Source organism: Vespula vulgaris, chromosome 5, assembly GCF_905475345.1.
Source record: "Vespula vulgaris chromosome 5, iyVesVulg1.1, whole genome shotgun sequence".
Classification (NCBI taxonomy): Eukaryota; Metazoa; Arthropoda; class Insecta; order Hymenoptera; family Vespidae; genus Vespula; species Vespula vulgaris.
The window spans coordinates 6,567,571-6,589,424 of record NC_066590.1 but is presented as its reverse complement, the minus strand read 5'-3'; the positions used below and the strand labels follow the sequence as shown (position 1 = coordinate 6,589,424).

Below are 21,854 nucleotides of genomic sequence, written 5' to 3'. Positions count from 1 at the left end.
ATGTATGTGTGCGCGCGCGTAGGAGCGTGCCACACGAAAAGCTTGCTTGCCACTGTTGTGTCGTCGTCGTCGACGGTACTCCGCCGCTTGAAAAAAAAAGAAAAAAGAAAAAGCACACATCGATCGATCGCAAACGCTTCTATTTCTGTCGTAGCCAGCCACGTTGCGCTCGCTCGCTCGTTCGCACCGACGGATGGACGCGGATGGACGGACGGACGGACGGACGAATGCTGTGCCATTGTTTACTCGTCACCTCCCGCCATATATTTTTCATGCAAAGTATATTTAATACACGTTTTTTTTCTCTTTTTTACTCTCTTTCTTTCTCTTTCTCTCTCTCTCTCTCTCTCTCAATTACATGAGAAAAAAAGCATTCGAAACGTTAGATTTTCTAATCATCCCCCCTTTTCAACTCTGATCCATTGTTCGTATAATCAAGAGGCACGATTCGAATTTCACGCGTATCGAGGCAGTACCACCATTTTATTCGATGGTCGATATTTATCGAAACGATTTCAAAGAAACGAGGGAAGCAAAGAGGATTGATATGAAAAGTTTCCTTTCCAAGTAATTCGATCAAATTGAAAAGCCAAATAAGCCAAAAATTTCACGTCTCGAGATTCAGGATAGGGAACATAATTTTTCCTCGAATTTTGATAGTCGTCTAGGCGATAGAAAAGAAAGAGACAGATACATACATACATATATATATATATATATATATATATATATATATATATATACACACACAGGGCAAGCGAAGGGAGGTGGTGCGAGCAGTAAACATGACCCAGATTCAAGCCGGGACGGTGGTGGCGCCCGAGTAAAGGGAGGAGAAGTTGTTCGAGGGGAGTAGAGGAGAGTTGGTCACGGGAACGTGAAGAGACGTAAGGGGGAAACGAAGAGGGCGAGAACCAATAACCTAGCCTAATAGCGTGCACCGTGCAAGAGTCGACGTGTTAGTACGCGCGCAAAGGTCACCCCCGGAGGAGTCGAGTGCCGTCTCCTATTTATAGGAACCTCCTCCCTCCCGCTTCGACCCAGGCTTTCCCTCTTCTCTTCTCTTCTCTTCTCTTCTAACACCACCGTTCTTCCTCGTCCCACTCGATCCTCCCACGAAAAACCTTACCATGCTATAAATAGACGACCACTACCATTCTCTCTCTCTCTCTATCTCTCTATCTCTCTATCTCTCTCTCTCTCTCTCTCCCCTATCTCTCTATCCCTATCTTTCTTTCTTTATTCCCCTCTACTTTACAGTAACAACACACACAAACACCCTCCTGACAAGGCAGCAACCCTCTCTCGTGACTGTTGTCATCTCCTTTCACGCTACCTGTTAAGACTGTCTTTTCTTTTCTTTTCGCTTTTTGACTTCTTCCTCATCCTTTTCTTTGTGTTTCTTTTTTGTCTTTTTCATCGTTGTTTTTTTCCTTCTTTCGTTTCCTGTTTTTTACTTTCAAAGAAATACGCATTATAAACACGTTAGTAGGATCGTTCTCGATGTCCGACCCCCACGCGAAGAAGCTGTCGTCAGTGTTTAGGTCCATTAAATACCTTCCTGTCCTATCCTTTTCACACTAGTCGTTACGTTATACTCGTTAGGGGACGACGAAAATGAGGGTTCGAAGAGCGACCCTGTTGCAGGTGTCTCGACCTGCCACTGGGATTCTTTTAATCTTTTTTTCTTTCTCTTTTTCTCTCTCTCTCTCTCTTTCTATCTCTTTTTTAAGTTAACCTCCTCTTTCTCACGATCATATATTTATGTGTATATGTGTGGAAAGTTTCGTATCTGGTCGATCAATTTTATTAATCTTTTTTTGAGCTTGGATGGATAGATTTGCATGTCGAACCTCTTTGCATGTAGACTATTACACGAATTATTTTAGGATGAACGATCGATCCACGATTCTTCTTCAGCATCCAAATATATACATCGCTGCATAGAAAAGAATTTGTCAAAGCATGTAAATACATACCTTATATAGGGAGCATACTGACCCTAGTTGACCTAAATTTTACGCTGAAGGCACAGTTTACACACACACACATATATATATATATATATATTCTCTGTGAATAAATTTTAATCGAAAAGAGAGAGAGAGAGGAGAGAAGGATAGATCGATAAATTTACTCTAAGTTTATAAAGCTGATTAATTCTGGTGAATATCTATATAAAATTACGTATGAATATATTAAAAAAAAAGAAAAGAGAAAAGCAAAAAACTAAATCTAAATTATTTTAAGAATTTATGCTAAACGTTTATCTCGATTCTCATCAGAAAAGCTGAAAAATCCTCCATGACTCTTCGTCTTTGTCTTCTTTCCTCTCGAACTTTTCTACGTATACGATGAAAGAGGAAGAAGAAGAAAAAGAAAAAGAAAATGAAGATGAAGAAGATAGAAGAAGAAGAAAAAGAAAAAGAAGAAGTAGAAGTAGAAGAAGATGGAGATATCTCGAGCGTCGAAGAACGCGCGAGCGAGAGGCGGCGAATATTAATGCGTGTTTTTACACGTGTGGGCGTTTATTTTTGACCGTATTTTTAGCGTCCGGTATTTTCGAACGAGCCGCACACTATTTTCGTACTAGCATATACGTCGAATACGAGGAGCACGCCTATGTACTACCTATGAGAAAGACAGAGAGAGAAAGAGAGAGAGAGAGAAAGTGTGCACTTCTAAGTCCGCCTACGAAAAATCGTCACAAGCCAATTTTTCTCTCTTCAATGTGAGAAATTTCTTGAATGAAACTCTCCTCGCATGATAGTTACGCAAAGATTTTTCCAACTTTTTCGATTTTATTACCTCTAAACGAGATTTCATTCATTTCAGTATCTATGTTTCCGTGTGCATCGTGTGTTATCTTATTCTTTTTCTTTTTCTTCTTTTCTGTTTCTTTCTTTCTGTTTCTCTTTTTTCATTTTTTTCTTTCCTTTTTTTTTTGTTGTTTTTTTTATTGTTTCTCTAGGGAACAAGAACGCGTTACCTCCCTCGGGAGGAGTAGAGCATTTCGTAAAAGTGGAACGGTCCGTTTGTTAAGGGCGCGTATTTATATATATACACATACACTCATACACACACCCTGGTCGACCTCATGCCGAGGCAACTCGATGTAATCCTCCTTCCCCTCATTTCTCCTCTCTTTCTCTCTTTTTATTTCTTTTATATTTCTTTTTGCTTGCCATTTTTTGACTGCTCTTTCTTTCTAACTTTCCTTCTTCTTCTTCTTCTTCTCTCTTTTTCTTCTTCGTAAAAGAAAAATAGTTTTCGAGAGCGTTAACACGAATGAATTATTTCCTTTCGTTTGTTGGGGCTAATAAGGGAGGAAACAATAGAAATCAAATGAAGTGTAACAATTTAATAAAGTCTTTTTCAATAATTTGAGTAAATATATACATACATAGATAGATGGATAGATAGATAGATAGATAGATAGATAGATAGAGATGAATGTTCATTAATATTTATTACAATGTACAAAGAAATATAAAAGAGGAAAAGCAATAATAAACGCAAAATGGAAAGAAATTAATAATGAAGAGGTAGGATATGAAAAAAAGAAAGAAAAAAAATCAGATTAAGTTTACTATATCACGTTTACCATGAGTTGCAGTACACTTCCAAACGTGAGTCATTTAATCCGTGTAATTGCTTCAGCACGTAATTAAACGGCACTGTGCTCCGACAGCGAATATCTCATTTCTCAGTATTTCTCTTTGTATGCATCTATATACGAATTTATCATTTTCCGTATACAAATTTTTTCATAGCTGATGAATAGAAACCGACGAATTTTATTTGTTCTTTTTCTCTCTTTCTTTTTCTCTCCTTATCCGTAAAACTTGATAATTTTGACCTGGATCGTTCATGGATTTATGCGAATTTTTGGAGCGTGTAGCCTTTAAAAAAGAAGTAAAAAGAACACAAGAGGATAATGGATGCTGTGACGTAAAAATAATTTCTATGGTTGGTCCTTTTTGCTTCTTTTCTTTTTCTGTTTCTTTCTTATTTCTTTTCTTTCTACGAGGAAAGGGTAGACAAAAGGACATAGTCGAGCTTTTTATCGTCAACCAAGTTCTTTCTCTTTCTTTCCTTATTTTTTCCCTTTCTCTCTCTCATTTTTTTTAGGTAAATTCATATATACCGTACGAAAAAAAAAAATTTTCGTATCCCTCGTCGCGTTCACCCAAGTGCCATTCCAAAGGGGTGGAAAGGGTCGAGAGCTAGGTAAGCAGCTAAAAATAACGACGGTACATCATATCGAACGGTCGGTTATAAATAGATCAAATTGACTTGACGCGAGAGAGAGAGAGAGAGGGGTGGAGGGAGAGAAAGAGAGAGAGAGAAAGAGGGAGGGAACTCTATGCAAAGTGATGTGTATGACAAAAATCAGCATCGATAAAAGAAGAATTTTTTCATTGTATAAATTTATTAACGTCGCACGATAACTATTAGTTAATAAAACATAAATACATGTATATATACACATATATATATATTAAAAAGAAAAAAAAAAGAAAAAAATACTATTTTTGAAATAAATCGATTAAAGTGTAAGACACTATACATGTATATATGCGTAACTATAACGATACGTGATCATGTGTACACAGTGCACATTTTTTGCTCGATTTCTCCTTTTTTATTTATAAACACGGAAACGTCTCAAGTTCGAGATTCCCTTTACTTCTCTCTCTCTTTCTCTGTCTTCACGACATTTCACAGGGTACTTCTAGTAACCACGTTGACTATCTCGTAGTTTCTCAACGAGACATTAATTACTGTAAAACGGACGTATCTACAACGTGTTTCTTCAACGCACACACATACACGCACACAATAAATACACAACAGACACATATACACACATATAGTAAACACAGACGCACACGTACAGAATACACAACAGACCACAATACACATACACATTAGCGCGCACGACAGCTTCGTGTCAGTGCTATCTCTAACTACCGCTTCGTACGGATCGATAGAGAGTTTAGGGTCGACGGCGAAGGGTCGAAGACGGCAAGAGGAAAGCGGCCGACCTTGTTAGCTATTTTCGGAAAGGTGCACGTAATTGGTTCGATACTTTTTTTTCTCTCTTTCTTTTTTCTTTTTTCCTTCTTTACCTTCGTTCGGCGACTCTGAGAGACGAAGAAAAAAAGAGAGATAGAGACACGCATGCATACACGTGAGAACACGAAGGAAAGACAACAGAAACAAGAGAAAAAAGAAGAAACAAGAAAGAAAATTCCGCTTTAGATCGAATTAGGCCACAAAGAGACACGTAGCTCGGAGACAAAGGAGTAGTTCTATTCTGACTTTCGATCGCGGGAACAAAGCGAAAGGTCGAGAGAGAGAGAGAGAGAGAGAAAGAGATACGAGTCGACTATGATGTTTCGATTCTCTTCTATCGCTAATTAGCTTTATTTTACATCTTTTCTTAAAGTTCCTCGTAAATAGGTAAATAATTAAGAAAAAACTCTCCGCCGTTTTATAGCGATCAATTCGTTTAATGAAAGATAAGTTTTCAAAGTTTTGAGAGGAGATAGAAAATTATTGCCACGAAGAGAGAAAATAAAAGGGTTGCCTCTCATTAAGATCGTTTGGAAAACTCGCTGTGCAAGCTCCCACGAGTGCTTCTCGTATTCCTTCCAATCGTCATCGTACGCGATAAGCTTAATCTGTACAGTGTCATTAACGCCAGTAATATATACACGTGTATGTATATATACGTGTATGTATATGTATATATTCTGATTACTCGTTGATTTCTATGAATTGGCACGCAAAAAACAAAGGGCCACCGATAAGACCGCTTCCTGAAGCGGTAGACCACAACCCACGAACTTCCGACGGGTAGCAATGTACATTTTTTAATCCATTCAGATTACTCGATGCGTCATCGAGATGCTTTTTGAGATAATGTATTACTTATATCGGGAAATCGTGTTGTTCGAACATGATGAATGAGCAAATCGTTATCATTGACAATTGACGAATGATAAATAATATTTTATTGGTTAATATTCGAGGTTAAATTAATATTATATTTAAACATAAAGATACCGTTATTTATTAAATAACGAATGATATAAAATAAAAAACGATTAGAGTCTCGTGGCCCAAGAAAAGCACGGTTACGTGCCTGTCTGCTGCGGGAAGAGAGCGCGCGGACGACGCAACAATGCTGGCGAAGTCTAAAAATAGTTTGAATTTGGCGGTACCGCCGAGAGCGGCGCTGCCGGCACGGCGCGAAAGGCGACGGCAGAGGAGTGGGAGGTGCGAGCGGGTGGCGAGACTCGCGGTGCCTGCCAGTTCTCTCTCGGCTGTCGCGCGGTAACGTTGTGTAGTTTTCGTCTCGGTCTCGCGTCACTTTCGTGAAGTTTTTTTTCCTTCTGTATCATCGTTCTTTTGGAGGCCACCGATCTACGATGAATTTCTATCTATTACTTTGTGAATCGCGAGTGATCGAGTGATAGAAAAATATCGTGTGAGAAAAGTAAGAAAAGAAAGAAGAAAGAAAAAAGAGATAGAGATAGAGAGAAAGAGAGAGAGAGAGAGAGAGAGAGCGAGCGAGCGAGCGAGCGAGCGAGCGAGTAAGCGAGAGTACATAGAGACATACACGTACACGCATATACATAGACGCAGAAGAAGAGCGTCGTGGCAGCTTCCGCATCGCGAAGGAGAACTCGGGACCCACATCGGCTAGTATTCTTTGCCAACCCATCTCACGAAGCTTCTTTAACGTTCTCCGTCCTTCGAGCTTTACCATCGATTCATTGTTTTCGTCCGCCGTTGGATCTTCGCACGTTCTTTTTCGAAGGTAAAAGACAAGATCGCGTGTGGTAGCGCGCAAGAGGCGCCGCCGTGCGAGAGTTTTACGCCGCCATCTTTTACCGCGATCGTGCTTCTCTCTTACTCTTTCTCTCTCTCTCTCTCTCTCTCTCTCTCTCTCTCTCTCTTTCTCTCTCTCTCTCTCTCTCTCTCTCTGTGTATGTGCGTGTCTCTTTCTGTCTCACTTTTTCTTTTCGTCTCTTCTTCGTTGTATTCCGTCGAGGAACGCGACAAATTAGCTCACGATATTCGCGAACGCCCTTCTTCCACAACGACATCATGTACATATATATCTATATCTATATATATATATATATATATATATATATATATATATATATCTATACATATATATATATATATATTTATGTAGATGCTTTGGATTTTCAAGCGACATTACTTTAAAAGATTCGTGAGTAACCAGCGAAACGAGAAATCTCTTCGACAGGCTGTAACGAGGAAACACCTGTTGTGTTGTTACTACTTTACCCCGCGCCATTTCCCCTCTCTTTTTCTCCGTTAACTCAGCGATTCTAGGTAAACAGCTTCGTTCGTCTTATACCACGTAGATTACGCGAAGAAGAGGGAGAGAAAGAGAAAGAGAGGCAGAAAATAATCTTCGTCAGTGTTCGTTTTACTCCGATGTTCTTCGATCGGAGCAAGGGTTTCTCCTGCTCGTTCTCTCTCTTTTTCCTTTTGTTTTCTCGTTCAACTATCTCCTATCGTTCTTCTTTAACCTCTCTCTTTCTCTCTCTCTCCTTCTCTTTTCTTCTTTTAATCGGATTTTTCTTCAACAAGATTCCGTTGTAACGAGATTTTGTTCGTGCGCCAGACAAGTGTTTGACCCGATAGAAACCATGGACTTTTATCCACTCCGAAGGGTTGAAGAATTTTCTTTCTCTTGTTCCTTCGCAAGACCTTCAAAGGTTTACACGAGAGGAATTTATGAGATCGCTATCGAACTGCGTCTCTCATGTATATACATATATGTATGCGTTTTTGCACATAGCCATGCAATTACGTCGTACTTCTAACAAGGAATTCGCTTACGTCTTATTCGTTGAAATTTACTACGTAGCAACGAACGCGTTAATTTTATCTTATATAATTATAGTAATAATAATAATAATAATAATAATAATAATAATAATCATCCTAATAATAATAATAACAATAATAATAATGATAGTAGTAATCATCATCGTCATCATCATGGAAAAAAGAAGGCGTGCACAAGTCGTCGAATCTTCTTCTCTCGAATAAAAAGCAAGACGAGCCTTCTCGTCGAAAAATTCATGTATGCGTGAGATAACGAGAAAGGGAGGGGGAGAGAAAGAGACCTACTTCACTCTTTTCTTTTTTTCTTTCTTTCTTTTTTTTCCCTTTAAACATACACATTCTTTCCTTTTCACTCTTACCTTATCTTACTCGTATCTTAATTTCTCTTTATTATTACGAAATAAAAGAAAGCGTTATTTAAATGTTTCAAATGCACGTTGAAATAAATAATGAAAAAAAAAATAGCCGGTGGATATTGTATTCGTAACGGAAAGTATGAATTAGTAATGTAAAAGTTGATTTATTTTTTTCTTTTTTTTTTTTTTTTTAGGCGAATATATATTCTGTTTAACGTTCGCTGTAGAGATAAACGAACGTCGACATTTTATATTCATTTGTTCTCTTTTTTAGTTCTTTTCTTTCTTTCTTTTTTTTTTTTGATTTAGAGAATCTAATGCGTTCACGCGGAATTTCCGTGTCCCCGCATACAGGTCCATGCCCGCGGGACGCGAACGTTCTCTCAGGCTCGCGCGGCTGATGCACGCCACGTGAAAAGTCGCGGAGGCGTGGCGGCGACGAATTTAGATTGTTGGCGCCTCCTCAACGAGAGAAATAGACTTTGCGAGATGGTGTGGGGAATTTGCCTTTATTATTATTACTCTCTCTCTCTTTCTCTCTCTCTCTGTGTCTGTTGGTCCTTATCTCTTTGCTATTTTGTCTCTTTTTGTATCTTTTTCTTTTTTTAATTAAACTGCTGCTAATTATGTTTGTCAAGAAAAGGGCTTTTCCCTTTTCTTTCTTCTTCTCTTTTCCCTCATTTTTTTTTTCTTCCGTTGGTCGAGAAAGCCGTAGTTTTTCTTGCGGATCGAATCGAACACGAACTTATTTTAGTGGCGGTCGGATCGATCTCGTCACGGAAAACACGTCATATGCCATGGACGTTCTCCTCCTAGCCGCGCATGCACATGCAATAGTAGAAGAAGAGAGAAAGAGAAAAGTTACACGCACGCGTCAAGGCACACATGGGAATACCTATAAAGTATTTTTTAAGCGGTTTCGAACGACAGCTAAGCGCGAATCGCGAACACGCGCGTGTTATTTTTCTCACCGATGTCACCTTCTCTCTCACTTCTTCTTTTCCTCCCTCTCTCTTTCTCTCCCTCTTTGTTTTCGAGTTACTATCAGTACGGCAAGTCTAGTTCCCGTGTTTGTACTTTTATTATTATCATCATCGCTGTACCGTTCAATAATGTTACATCGATTGTCAAGAAATCGATGAAATTATAAGAAAAATGTAAAAAGAAAGTAAACGATGTTTAAAAATCGAAAAGTACGTATGACTGGGTCATTGACTTTTCACCGTAACATATCCCCGTTTAGAATTCGAAGAGATTCAGACGATCTTCTTTATATTTTCTTGAACAACTTTAGATATTAAAGAAATTTTGCATTTATTAAGTCCACACGTGAAAGAGAGAGAGAGAGAGAGAGAGATTTCGGCTGGCGAATATTATCGGTCAACAAATTGATATGACCGTATACCGATCGCGCGTTCGGCCGAGTTCTTCCTTTCTTTCTTCGTTTCTTCTTTTTTGCTTTATGGAGGTTAACTAACTCGCCTCGTACACGCTTGATTCTTCTTTTTTTCTACGATTCGTTCCTTCCAATTCGCCTTTCGCTAAATCATTCCTCCTCCACTCGACGTAATCTTCTCGAGTATACCGCGAATTAATTATGTAATTCGTTAATTGATTGTGAGAGAGAAAGAGAACGAGAAGGATGAGAAAGAAGACGAAGAAGAGACTACGCTATTCGTTGTCTTATATCAGCGCGCGTATACACACATGCGTGCACTTAAATGCATATATGCAAAAGAAGAAAAAGAGATATCGGATCGACTAATAAGTAATATCGCAATTTTTAATACAGATTCGACCAAATATTCTTAGATGATACCCAAAATCAATTATGTTTAATATCGATTATGAGACATTTTTAGATCAATCTGTTCTTTTTTCTTTAAGTTGTAAAAATGATCCTTGGCTCGTACTTCTTTTGGGGAAAAAAGAAATAATAAAAGAATGGAATAAGATCGGCTGTAGAAGTCTGGGGGAGAAAAAAGTAATTGATTTTAAAAATCCCCTAAGAACTTTTGGCTCGGGCCGCTATTAAAAAAAATGTCGACATTAGTTATTGGCCAATCCGATACATAAATAAGAAAGGAGAAGAAACGTAGGTCATGTCGTTAAATAAATAGGAAAGACGAGGAGGCATCGGTAAAATCGGCACTTACAAAGTTTTGGCATCGTACACGAGATAATGGCCATCCCGTCTCGTTCTTGGCACGAATCGTTGACACTTGTCGCAGGAAGCACAAAATTAGATTTTCATTCTATGACAGTTGGGACGTGCGTCATATTTAGCCTTAAATCGTAGCAACCGTTGTCGTTTTACAGAAATATAGAAAGTTTTGCGATATTTTTACATTGACGTTGAAGCCTCCCTGGTATTTTGCCGTTCCATTAATAGAAAATGAATAGACTAGAGACAATTATTCTCGTCTCTTTCTCTCTATCTCTATCTCTCGTTCATCTTTTAATTTCGTATTTTTCCATTATTTCTTTTTTCTACAAGAATTGACATTTCGTTTCGGTTTTTTCTCTTCTTTTTCAGAGCGTTTCTAAGAGAAAAGAATTTCAAAGAAACAAACAAGCAAAAAAAAACGAACGAACATCGAAGGAAGATCAACGAGAAGAAGGGGATGATCGTGAGCAATGGATCAAAGGGTGGATCATCTATTGTCATCATGGAAAATCGCAGGATCCTAGTGAGAAAAATCGATGAAGAGTAGTATAATAAATAATACTACATAACACGTGTAATCTTTTCTTCGTTGTAGTGTCGGAAAAGTTTCGTTCTTTATCATATTTCAAATCTAAATTTGTCGCGTGGAATTGATCGATCGTTGTTGTGCGTAAAAAAATTTCGTTGACGCGTAAAACCGTGACGACGAGAACGACAACAACGAACGTACGTGCGTGCGTACGTACGTTTGTTGGAGGAAAAGTGTGATAAAGAAAATAGAAAAAGAAAAACGAAACGAAAACAAAAAAACAAACAAATAGAGAAAGAGGAGAGAAAATAAAGGAAAGATTAGTAAAAGTGAAAATACATATGCGTTTTACGTAGATGTCGTCGTCAACTCATGTTAAATAACGTGACCATCAAACGATTTTCGTGGATAACTACTTAAGAGGAGTGTGTCATATGGCCCTGGAATATGGTATTACTACCTACAATATGCACCACACGAATCAATTAGGTATGTAATTGTTATGGAATTAATTATTTAAAAAAAAAAAAAAAAGAAAAGAAAAAGAATGTTCGTACAACGAATTAACGCGAGTAAAACAATAATGAGTAATAATGAATGTAAAATCCCGAGAGAAGCGCGATAATATGTAACAGTATTACTTGAAAAACGTTGAATCTCGTGGATTAGGTTACGATGAGGGAGAATATGTTTAGGAGGAAGAATATGCGATTTAGAGAGGATAATAGAGTGAAACAACAACAAGCTCATGTCGAGTTTCCGAAACGCACGGGCTCATTCAAGTTCTTGCCGCGTTGTCGTCGTTGTTGTCATCATCACCATGAAACTCTGCTTATCCAGTGCTGGATCTAAAAGCGAAAAGTCTCTCTCTCTCTCTCTCTCTCTCTTTCTCTGTTTCTCTTTCTCTTTCTCTTTTTTGAGAAGGTGGAGGCGGAAGAGGAGGAGAGAAATGGGTACTCTCTCGTGTGTGAGTTCACGTTTTAAGAGAAGACGTATACAAATGTCAGCCTATATATAGCGGACGTTCTTCTAATCTTAGCAGTCGGCCAACAGCCAGAAATACGAGCAAAAAATCACTATAACTCTTTCCCTTTGTCTTGTCAAAGAAATATACATATAAGAGTGAAAGAAAATTTATCTAAACCCAATTTCTAATCTTTGTTCTAAGCCAATCTTTTACTATTTCGTTATTTTCCTCGAATATCATTATTTTTATCAAATGTTAATTTAACGCTATTATGTAGAGCAATAATTCTTCGTTTCTCGTCATTTCTTTCTCTTTATACTATCTTTATCTATTTATATAACTCTCTTTCTCTTTCTCTCTTTCATGAGTAGATCCGACGTAAACCACCGAGCTGCGTTACTACCTCGTTTATTTTCTCGCATGCTACAGCGAAAGCAAAAGCGCGATTACCACGTCGAAAAGCGCATAATCGAAAATAGACCTCCTCAACATCTTTCTCTCTCTCTCTCTTTCTCGTAGAGAAAGAGTTTGTTGTTTTAATAGAAGCTTAGGCTTCCTTCGAAGTATAGTTATACGTGAGCGTGAGCGAAGGGGTTGGTAGATTGTTTTTTTCTTAGAGGAAGAAATTCGGGTGAATTCAATAGAGCAACTATTATCGATTGATCGACGAGGCTACATATAAAGAACGGACGAAAGATAAATCACATGTAATTATTTTTAACAAATAATGTTGTATAGATAAAGTTTGACATTTCCATTCATAGTGATCGCAATAAAATACATTTAGGACGTTTTTAATTTATCTTTATTTGTTTTTAAAACTTCCTCGTAGGGAAAAAACAGTCAAATTTCATTTACATGGATATTGACGATTTCTATAGTTTGAAAAATATATTGCTACGGGTACAATTGTTAACATTCTCGCTGTATCAATTCCCGTGCATATTCTTCTTTAGAAATAGTTTTCTCTAATTGGAAGTAATTTAAAGATATTAACGATTCCGGTTTTGGGTGACTCACTCCGTATACGAACCGGTGATAGTGAAAAAATTCTAAATCGTATTATAGATGTATATATTTTAATGAAATTTTGGTGAATCCTTTTTTCTTTCTCCTTTTCTTTTTTTCTTTTTTTTTTTTCTTTTTTTTTAACTTGACAGTTTTACTTAGGCCACTTTCATAATTACTGGCACGTATGTATGTAGATGAGAAATCGGAGGAACGTTGCATCTATTGCTTTTGAAAAAGATCTTTCTTGGCTGGTTCCCCATGCGACGCGAACGTAATTTCGATGAAAATGTCCGCGTCGTTTTTAAAAGGAGCGCGCACGCCTATCGTCGCTCGGAAATAAGCTTCGCCGCGCGATGGCCGACAATATTTTTAGATCCTCTGTGTCGTCTCGATTCGTTAGAAGAAGGCGAAGAAGAAGAAGAAGAAGAAGGGACAAAGACTATTTCTCCGTCGTTTTCTCTCCCACACGTTGGCGTTCTTGTTTTGTCCTCTTACGAAACGTTCTCGGTAAAAAAACATACGTAATATCATTAAGATCCATTTTCAAATTTCCCGCCACCGCGAAACTCCTTCCATAAAGAATATTATATTCCTCGAATAATAGATTAAGCAAAAATGTTTCTTATCTATTCGTTTATTTATTTTATATTATTAATTTACACCACGAATCAATAATTCGTTTGAACGAAAGAATTCTCATCTTTCATTAGACATGTTTCAAATATGTTAGAATTTTATATCGAAATGACTAACTTATAACTTAAACAGTTTAATATATTTTAATGAAAATTCCGACGTTAATGATTTGATGTCTTGAAATTACTGTAGGGTTTTAGTTTTCTATATTATAGTATACTTTCTATAGAATAGCTTTCGAAAGAGGAAGGGTATTTTAATGAGGTATCCTCAGAGGGTTGAGAGAGATTGAGCGTAAAATTACTCGATCACAGTGAAGACGACACGGTAGTGTTTTGATCGCGTGACAGCTGCGTCTCTCTTTCTCTCTCTATCTATCACCCTCACGTTGTTTAATTATGCAAACACGCTCGAGTTTACGATGGAGAAAAAAACGACTGTGCAATGGGGTTGGTTGGTTGGTTGGTCGGGGGAAACGAAGGCGTCCGATGGGAACTCTTGGAGTTGTTCGTCTTTCTTGTCTCTTCCGGTTTAACGAGCTACCACCACAATACGAATACCTAGAGACACTCTTCAGGAATAATAGATATACATAGAGAGCTATGCGAACTGACGAGGGTATCGAACTCTAGCCTTTTTCCATACTGAGAAAAATCAAGAGATAGATACACTTTGGCTTTATCTACGATGATGGGATAGCCACAATTGAATTTTAATAGTTCAGCTAATCTTGTACGAATCGATACGTTAGTTCGAATCTCTTCTTTATTTTTCTCGTAAAAGAAAAAACAAAACAAAAGAAAAGGAAAACATTTATCGATCATTCATCGGCGAATTATTCATAAATTTAGTTTTCCAATTCGAAATCAAGGAATTCAATGTAACGACGTTAACATACATCCATTTTTAAACGTGCGTATAAGATTAAAAATTTTACTCCTTTTTTATTCTTTCGTGAATAGTACAATGAACTGTTTTGCGACTCGTGACCTACACACCGACATTCGTAAGCTAATAATAGCTTAGCCGTCAGGTGATTGGTGCGTGTCATGTTCGTCACGATTAGTCGTCTTACGTTATTGACTTTTTTCTCTAATTGAAAAGTCTCTGTTGTTTACGTAATCGTTTTTTAACTAAATATTTCAAAATGTTACGAAAAATAATTTATTTATTTAACATTCATCGCGACCTTTTTTTCTTTCTTTCTTTCTTTTTTGTTCAATATTTTGAAATAGTTTGTAGATTAATAATAGTGACGAGATATGCAATAACGAGTAAGAGCAAATACTAATTACGATGATTCGTACTAAACAAGCTTCCCACGCGAATAGCTACAGAAATACTCTCTCTCTCTCTTTCTCTTTCTATTTCTATTTCTCTTTTCTATCCTCTGTCATTCATTCATTAGCATTCAATACGAGAAATAGTATTCCAGTAGACTTAATTAATTATCATCCTTTCGATCTCTTATACTTAATTAATATCTTGGATTAATGGCTCTCTTTCTCTCTCTTTCATTCCTCGAATAAGAAAAATTTTGAATTCGATACTCGAAAAAGTCGAAAATAATATTGTTAATATTAATGAAGTTGTGAAAAATCTTTTCTTTTTAGTTTCTTTTTTTCTTTTGAAAAGTACAAGAGGAACGTCTACTCAAGCAGGGGGTTTATTCAAATTCATTGTAATTCGTGGTTAGGCGGCGTTTAAGTGCGTACATCCGGAGAACACTTTGTGGTAGGTTGCTCGGTCAGCGCAATTACCTTAATTAATGTGGGCCCTAATTGTTGCCGCCAGAGTACTAGTAGCCGACGCTCTTTCTCTTTCTCTTACTCTTTCTTTTTCTTTTGCTTTCTGTACCTCTATGATACAAGATTCGTTTCAGCGTCGAGACGATAATTTTATGTCGTCGACGAATTGCGATGACGAATCAGTCGTAAAAAGTAAAAAAAGAAAAAAAAAAAGAAACAAGATAAAGAAGAAGGAAAGTCGTAACGCGAAAATAAATTTTCTTGTTTTATCATAATTTCGTTGAAAATTTATGTTATTATCCTTGAAAATTTTCATATGTTACTATTAATTTGAATAGTTTCGTCGGAAGCATACTGGCTTTATGCAAAATTTCTTATAAACTAATAAAAACTATGTTTCTTTATTATTTTATTTTATCTTATTTTTTCTTGTCTCTCTACTTCAAGAAATGTATAGAAGAGATTATTGTTGTAAAACATTTGATACTTTTCTCATAATTTTTATGTAAGATATTAAAGATTATGTAATTCTCGTTTCTCGTCGACGTCGTCCGCCATTTTGTTAGATTAAACCGATCGTAACGCCCGTAAATATCTGAAACGCTCTTGAGATTCTTTTTTATTTTTCTTTTTTTTTCTTTTTCTTTTTCTTTTTCTCTCTTTTTTTTTTTTTTTGTTATCACGATAGATCGATCGATCCAAGCGTACTTTCGCGTTCGCTCGTACGGATTATTTATTATCTATGCAACTTCGTTCCTTCCGTGCGTCGACTGAGCACTTTCCAAGAATACCCGCGAATCGTACGAGACTTCCTGAATTATTCAAATCCTGGATGTCAGGTATTTCTGTCCTCGCGAATCTACGTGAGCGCTCGCGCAATTTTAAAACGAATCTCTGTATGTCCCTCTTTCACTGTCTGCGTATGAGAGAAAGAAAGAGAGAGAGAGAGAGTAGTATATCGTTCGAAGCTTCATCGTATATAGGCTCACATTTATATCTATTATATCGTAGTTACAGGAAACTATCGGATACTCGTCCAATATCTTTATTTACTTATTTGTCAATTCATAAGGAAATTTGACGTTTATTTGATTCGATGATTTACCATTTCATGTAGGAAGCTTAAATAAACTTTACCGTTAGTTCGAACGATTCACAACAGGTATGTCGTAATGTTAACCAATGATAACCAATCAAAAAGATAGATAGAGAGAAAGAGGTCACATATCTAAGAAAATCTAACCATCCCTTTCTCTCCCCTCTTTATTTTCATCTTGTCTCTTTCTCTCTCTATTTCTCTCGTTAATTTTAATCATTCGTAAAAGTTTCTCGTAAGAGTCACGCAAACTGTACGACAGGTGTAATGATTTTTAAACGAGTCAGCTATAAAGATCGAAGAAGGAAAATGGAAGACGGTTCGGAAGTCGATTTACAACTCTCGTGACGGCGATCTACAGAGCGTGAAGGAGATGAGAGGACAAACGTAAAGCAAGAAGAAGAAGAAGAAGAAGAAGAAGAAGTCTCTCTTCGGATTAACCTTGGACTTGACTTGAAGGAATGCAGCGTACAGTGACCTCCTCTCGTTCCTTCCTTCCTCAGCCACTCGCACGTTCTCGCTCACCTTCCTTCCTTGGCCGCCATCATGAACGAGAGCCACAGTTAGGTCCACCGTTGTTGGCCCAGTTCATCGACGACGCCCTTCTCTTAGCGGCCCTTTCATTTTAGTTTCACTTCTTCACTGATATATCTTTTCAAATGGGAACGAGTTGAACGAGGAAACAGTTTTCTCATTGAGAACGATATTTTATTTTACGTTGATTCTTATTTTAATTTATTTTTCTTTTTCTTTTTGAACGATTTAACAATAGTTAAGAATTTTTTTTATTTTCTTAACGAACATAAAACTTCAATGATGATGATTGCATAAAATTGTGTTTTTTTTGTTCTTTTCTTTTTTCCTTTCTTTCTTTCTTTCTTTTTCTTTTTTTATTCAATTCTCTCAATGAAAATAATTTCATGCAATTGTTATTATTAATATAATTATTATAATTCTTTTTTTATTTTGTTAAATAGATCTATATAAAGAACGAGTGTATGAAACATGAAAAAAGGAGAGCATCGATATAAGAAATGAAGTCAGCTTATCGAATCAGAGAATGCACAGACAGATAGATAAACATAATTTATTAGTATCTCTCGACGAAAGATATTAGCTAAAGAAAGATATATAGCGTAAGTAGAATTATAAATAAAAGGGATATATGAAATAAAAGACATACGAGGAGAGAGGAACATTGATCTCGAGCTAAAGTTGGCTTATCCAGTCTGGCAAAGAGACAGGCACATATTTCATTAATTGCTCAACCTATAGCACTAATATTACGATCGAATTTATCTCGAACGATAGAAAGAACAGAAAGTCAATATACATATGTTAGCGAATGAGAGAAGAAGGTAGTGGCATAGAAGTTAGAGGTTGATAAAATACAAATGTTTTGGATGAAAAGAAAAACGAAAAAATTAACAGGAAAAAAATTTGGAAAGCAAGAGAGAGAGGGAGAGAGAGAGAGAGAGAGAGTTAGGAATTATTATTGATATTTATTTATTGGCTCGTTGCCTCGATGGATTCATCATTCTATAAATAATCCTCAACAAAGGTGATTACGAGTAACAAAGCTCGCACTCTTTGGCTATTAGACACGTAACGACACGCGACACGCAACGTTCGTCCTCTCTGTATCTCTTTATGTACATATATATATGTGTGTTTGTGTGTGTGTGTATATATTCATGACAAATGATAATACAGAAAAAGATGATAGAAAGAAATAAGGGAACAGATCGTAGATAAGAGTTCAGTTAATCGATAATAATAAGATAGCGAGTAAAGGAATAAAGTATTGGTGGTGATGGTCTTGCTATTGGCTTTGCGATGATATTAAGGTCATTACGATGACAGTATTGGTAGTGTAAGTGGTAGTGATGGTATTGGTATTGCTGGTGATGATAGTGGTAGCGATGGTTCAGCACGTTGTATTCTGTTGGCGGCCTTCGCCTTAAAATAGTACATCGATGACTTCGTACGATTATCTTCATCTGCTCTTATTTTTTTATTTTCTTTCTTTTTTTATTTTTATCTTTCTTTTTTTTTGCATTTTGACGTACGGCGTACATGAGTATTGAAACGTATATTGATATATATATATATATATATATATATAGCATTATAACATTGCATATAAAATTATATTAATGTACGCATTATTATTATCTATTTATTCGAAGATCGAAATACGATTAAGAGATTTCTTTAGTTCTGGAAAAGTTTTCCACGATGAATTAGAAGTAAAGAGAGAGAAAGGGAGAAAGAGAGATTCGAATTTTATATCTTTAATTTTCTTTTTCCAATCGTACGAGGCGCCGATGCTCGATTAGGAATTGCGTCGATCGGTTAGAAGTTTGCATAATCGAGCCGCTCGATAGCCCGGTCGCTTGCGAGGTCTTTCTATGTGATCGTTTAGAACGTTTATTTCCGTCCTTCGTGTATATAAGCATATATATCTCTTATATCGTATCGCCGATAATGTCTCTCTTTCTCTTTCTCTCTCTCTCTCTTTCTCTATTCGCATTTATTTCAGTTAACTTTGGATTTGAAAAAGTCGAGGCGTTTTTTAAAATTGACTGCTTTATCTAATCGTTAAGTAGCAAAAAAGAAGAGAGGGAAGGAGAGAGAGAGAGAGAGAGAGAGAGAGAGAGAGAGAGAGAGAGAGAGAGAGAGAGAGAGAGAGAGAGATAAATGTTACGTGAACGCTAACACGTTTCTAAGACACGTTTTCTGCTTGAAACAGGACAAAACTTGTATGTATATAAGTACATCTACACATAGTGTATAAAAAAGTAATGGAGTAGAAGGAGAGGAGGAGGAGGATATCGTTAGGATATTCTGGGCGATGCGATTAGACATTTTCGATAAAACGTCTTATCGGATAAAAATAATAACGCGTCATCGATGTTGCGAGTTAAGCAATAGCCCTCTCGCATTTGCAATACGATAATTTTATTATTATTATTATTATTATTATTATTATTATTATTAATAATAAATAGTAATAATAAAGATGATAATAATAGTAAGATTAAAATAAAATTAATAGTAATAATAGATATATTCAATTTAAGAAAATTCATTCATTTGTTGACTTTGTTTCAGAAGACGTGGGCTATAGGAGTATCGAGATCACGTCGGCTTTCACGCATCTACCTCAAAAGGGTAAGCTCGCGTGGTCTTCAAAGTAAAAAAAGAAAAAAAAGCTATAAGAAAAGAAAGAATTAGTAGGAATCCATTCATCCGAACATGGTTATAACTGTCTAAAGGCAATTCTCTTCAAACTTGTGTGAAATTACGAGAGTAACAAATGGCATTCTATAACGTGCAGTAATGCCAATATTGGATATTATCGATAAAGTTCTGTCCGCATTTAGCGAACAATTATTTATACAGAAAGATCGAGAACCGAGACGATAGAAATACGTTTTAATATCAATTAATATAAATTACATTGTTTATTATTACTGCAACTACTGACTTCCCTTTTTTTTTTTATCTTGTCACACATGTCAAGTATGACATATACGTACATTGAAAAACCAAAAAAGAAAAAGAAAAAAAAATATTAACAAGCGAACGCTGGATTCATTAACATTTGTAATTTATTCCATTTGTACCTAGTTTTTACCTAGTTCCAATGATTACAATATCAGTAGTTTGACATTTGTAACTTTCTCAGCCTATTAAATATTAATGAGCATTATTAAAAAAATGTGTTATCGAAGAAACAAAAAGGGAACTTTTAAGTAGATCTAATAAATAGCCAAATGACGAAGTACATTTGATTATAATAATAATTATTATATTGGAATAGCCTCATTCGTCGTCGTAGTCGTTGTTGGTAAAAGTCAATCACAGGAAAGTCATCGTCGAAGAAGTGGTTCGTTTTTCGTTGGTTCGTTCGTTAGCTCGTTCGTTCGTTAGCTCGCTCGCTCGCTCGCTCGCTCGTTCGTTCGTTCGTTCGTTCGTTCCGTTGGCGGCGAGTCGCGTTGCGAGAAGAAAGCAATAGCGCTATAAATATCTCGTGGTACCTCTCGCGGATCCGCTTGGCGAAACTTGTTTGCTGTAGCCGCTTGAGGCGCGTGCGAGGAGCTCGGATTGGTTGAGGATAGAAGGCTTCTTACCCCTCCAACATAGTCGCATGCTCTTCAAATAAGCCCTCCCTTCCCCTCGCGCGAACAGTGTCGCGTTCGGCGGCCGTCGTCGCGCTTCCGTGAACGATTCGTAAAGTATTATCATCGGTAACGCTCCTCGGCATCGTTTAGTCCGCGATCCGCCTCGCGAGCGAGCGAACGAGCGAACGAGCGAGCGAGCGAGCGAGCGAGCGAGTTAGCTAGCTAGCTAGCTAGCAGTTTACTTCCTTCGTTACCTTCTTTCCTTTTTTATCTCTTTTTTTCATTCGCCTACGGATTACCATTAATACGTTGTAACTTGGTTTCTCTTTCCTTCCAGTGGTGACTCTAAATTTAGCGCTGACCGCCGTGTCTTGTCACGTCGTCGTTGTATCACCGAGGAATACGTTCGTGTGGTGTTTCTTTCTTTTCTCCTTCTTTTTCCTTTTCTTTCTTTCTTTCTCTGTCTTGTTTCTTTTCAACAGTTTATTTTTCGTTATTATTACTATTACTATTATTATCTGTATCTGTTTTTAATATTGGTAGTTCTCTTCGTTTTTGTCACCCAATAAGGACAGAGTATAGATTAACCGAGTCGCGTATAATCGTGTAGTAGTACTCATCGAGTTTGACAATTTACTCGATAGACAGTAGTGCGATCGAGATTTTTTTGTGTCTTTCTTTTTGTTTGTTCGTTTGTTGGTTTGTTTGTTTGTTTCTTTCTTGTCGACATTAATACGGTTTTGTGTCTATCTACGAAGTTTGACTTGTACATTCATCATCAACGACAACGTGCGACGATAAGGAAAAATCTGAATTTTCTCGTTGATGATACGAGAAGATGAAGAAATATTTTTGAGTTGTGTATTTCTTTTTGGGAATCAAGAGTACAAAAGAAATAAATATGAGGCTCCACGTGGAGCAACCTGCTCGGCCACTAGCGCGTTACCCGCTCGAGGCGGTTGCCCGAGACTCCTCGCGATTTTTACCAGATGTCTGCTGTTATATGTACTACGTAGAGATGGCCAGGGACACCCCGGGCTCGCCTATGTCACGCCCGCGGGATTTGGGTAGCGGAGGAGGCGGTGGCGGTGGTGGCGGTGGCGGAGGAGGCGGTGGTGGCGGCGGAGGAGGGGGAGGAGGGGGCGGGGGTGGAGGTGCTGCAACGGCCACCTTAACTTCCGGCGCCTATCATGCTGCAGTTGCTACCACCGATCCAACGACCCTGCATGGCCACGCTTTGCAACAGAAAATACTCGAGGTAACGTATGCCTTCGTGTGCGCGACATTCTTTTTATTATCGAAGAGATTTATCTTTCTT

At 37.3% G+C, this 21,854-nt stretch overlaps 1 protein-coding gene across 9 annotated transcripts in view; it reads left to right on the top strand.

The window, feature by feature from the left end:
- The window catches only part of LOC127063733 (histone deacetylase 4), a 52,775-nt gene that overhangs the window by 14,663 nt on the left and 16,258 nt on the right, over positions 1-21,854 (top strand). For 4 of the 9 annotated variants that reach the window (XM_050993836.1, XM_050993840.1, XM_050993833.1 and 1 more), the window contains exon 1: positions 20,874-21,794. In XM_050993836.1, coding sequence (XP_050849793.1) covers positions 21,438-21,794 — 357 coding nt within the window. In that variant the 5' untranslated portion in view covers positions 20,874-21,437. Of the gene's footprint in view, positions 1-6,314; positions 6,830-10,791; positions 11,441-19,523; positions 19,584-20,687; positions 21,795-21,854 lie in introns of those variants that run through there. The other 5 variants (XM_050993834.1, XM_050993831.1, XM_050993837.1 and 2 more) reach the window with 5 other exon arrangements.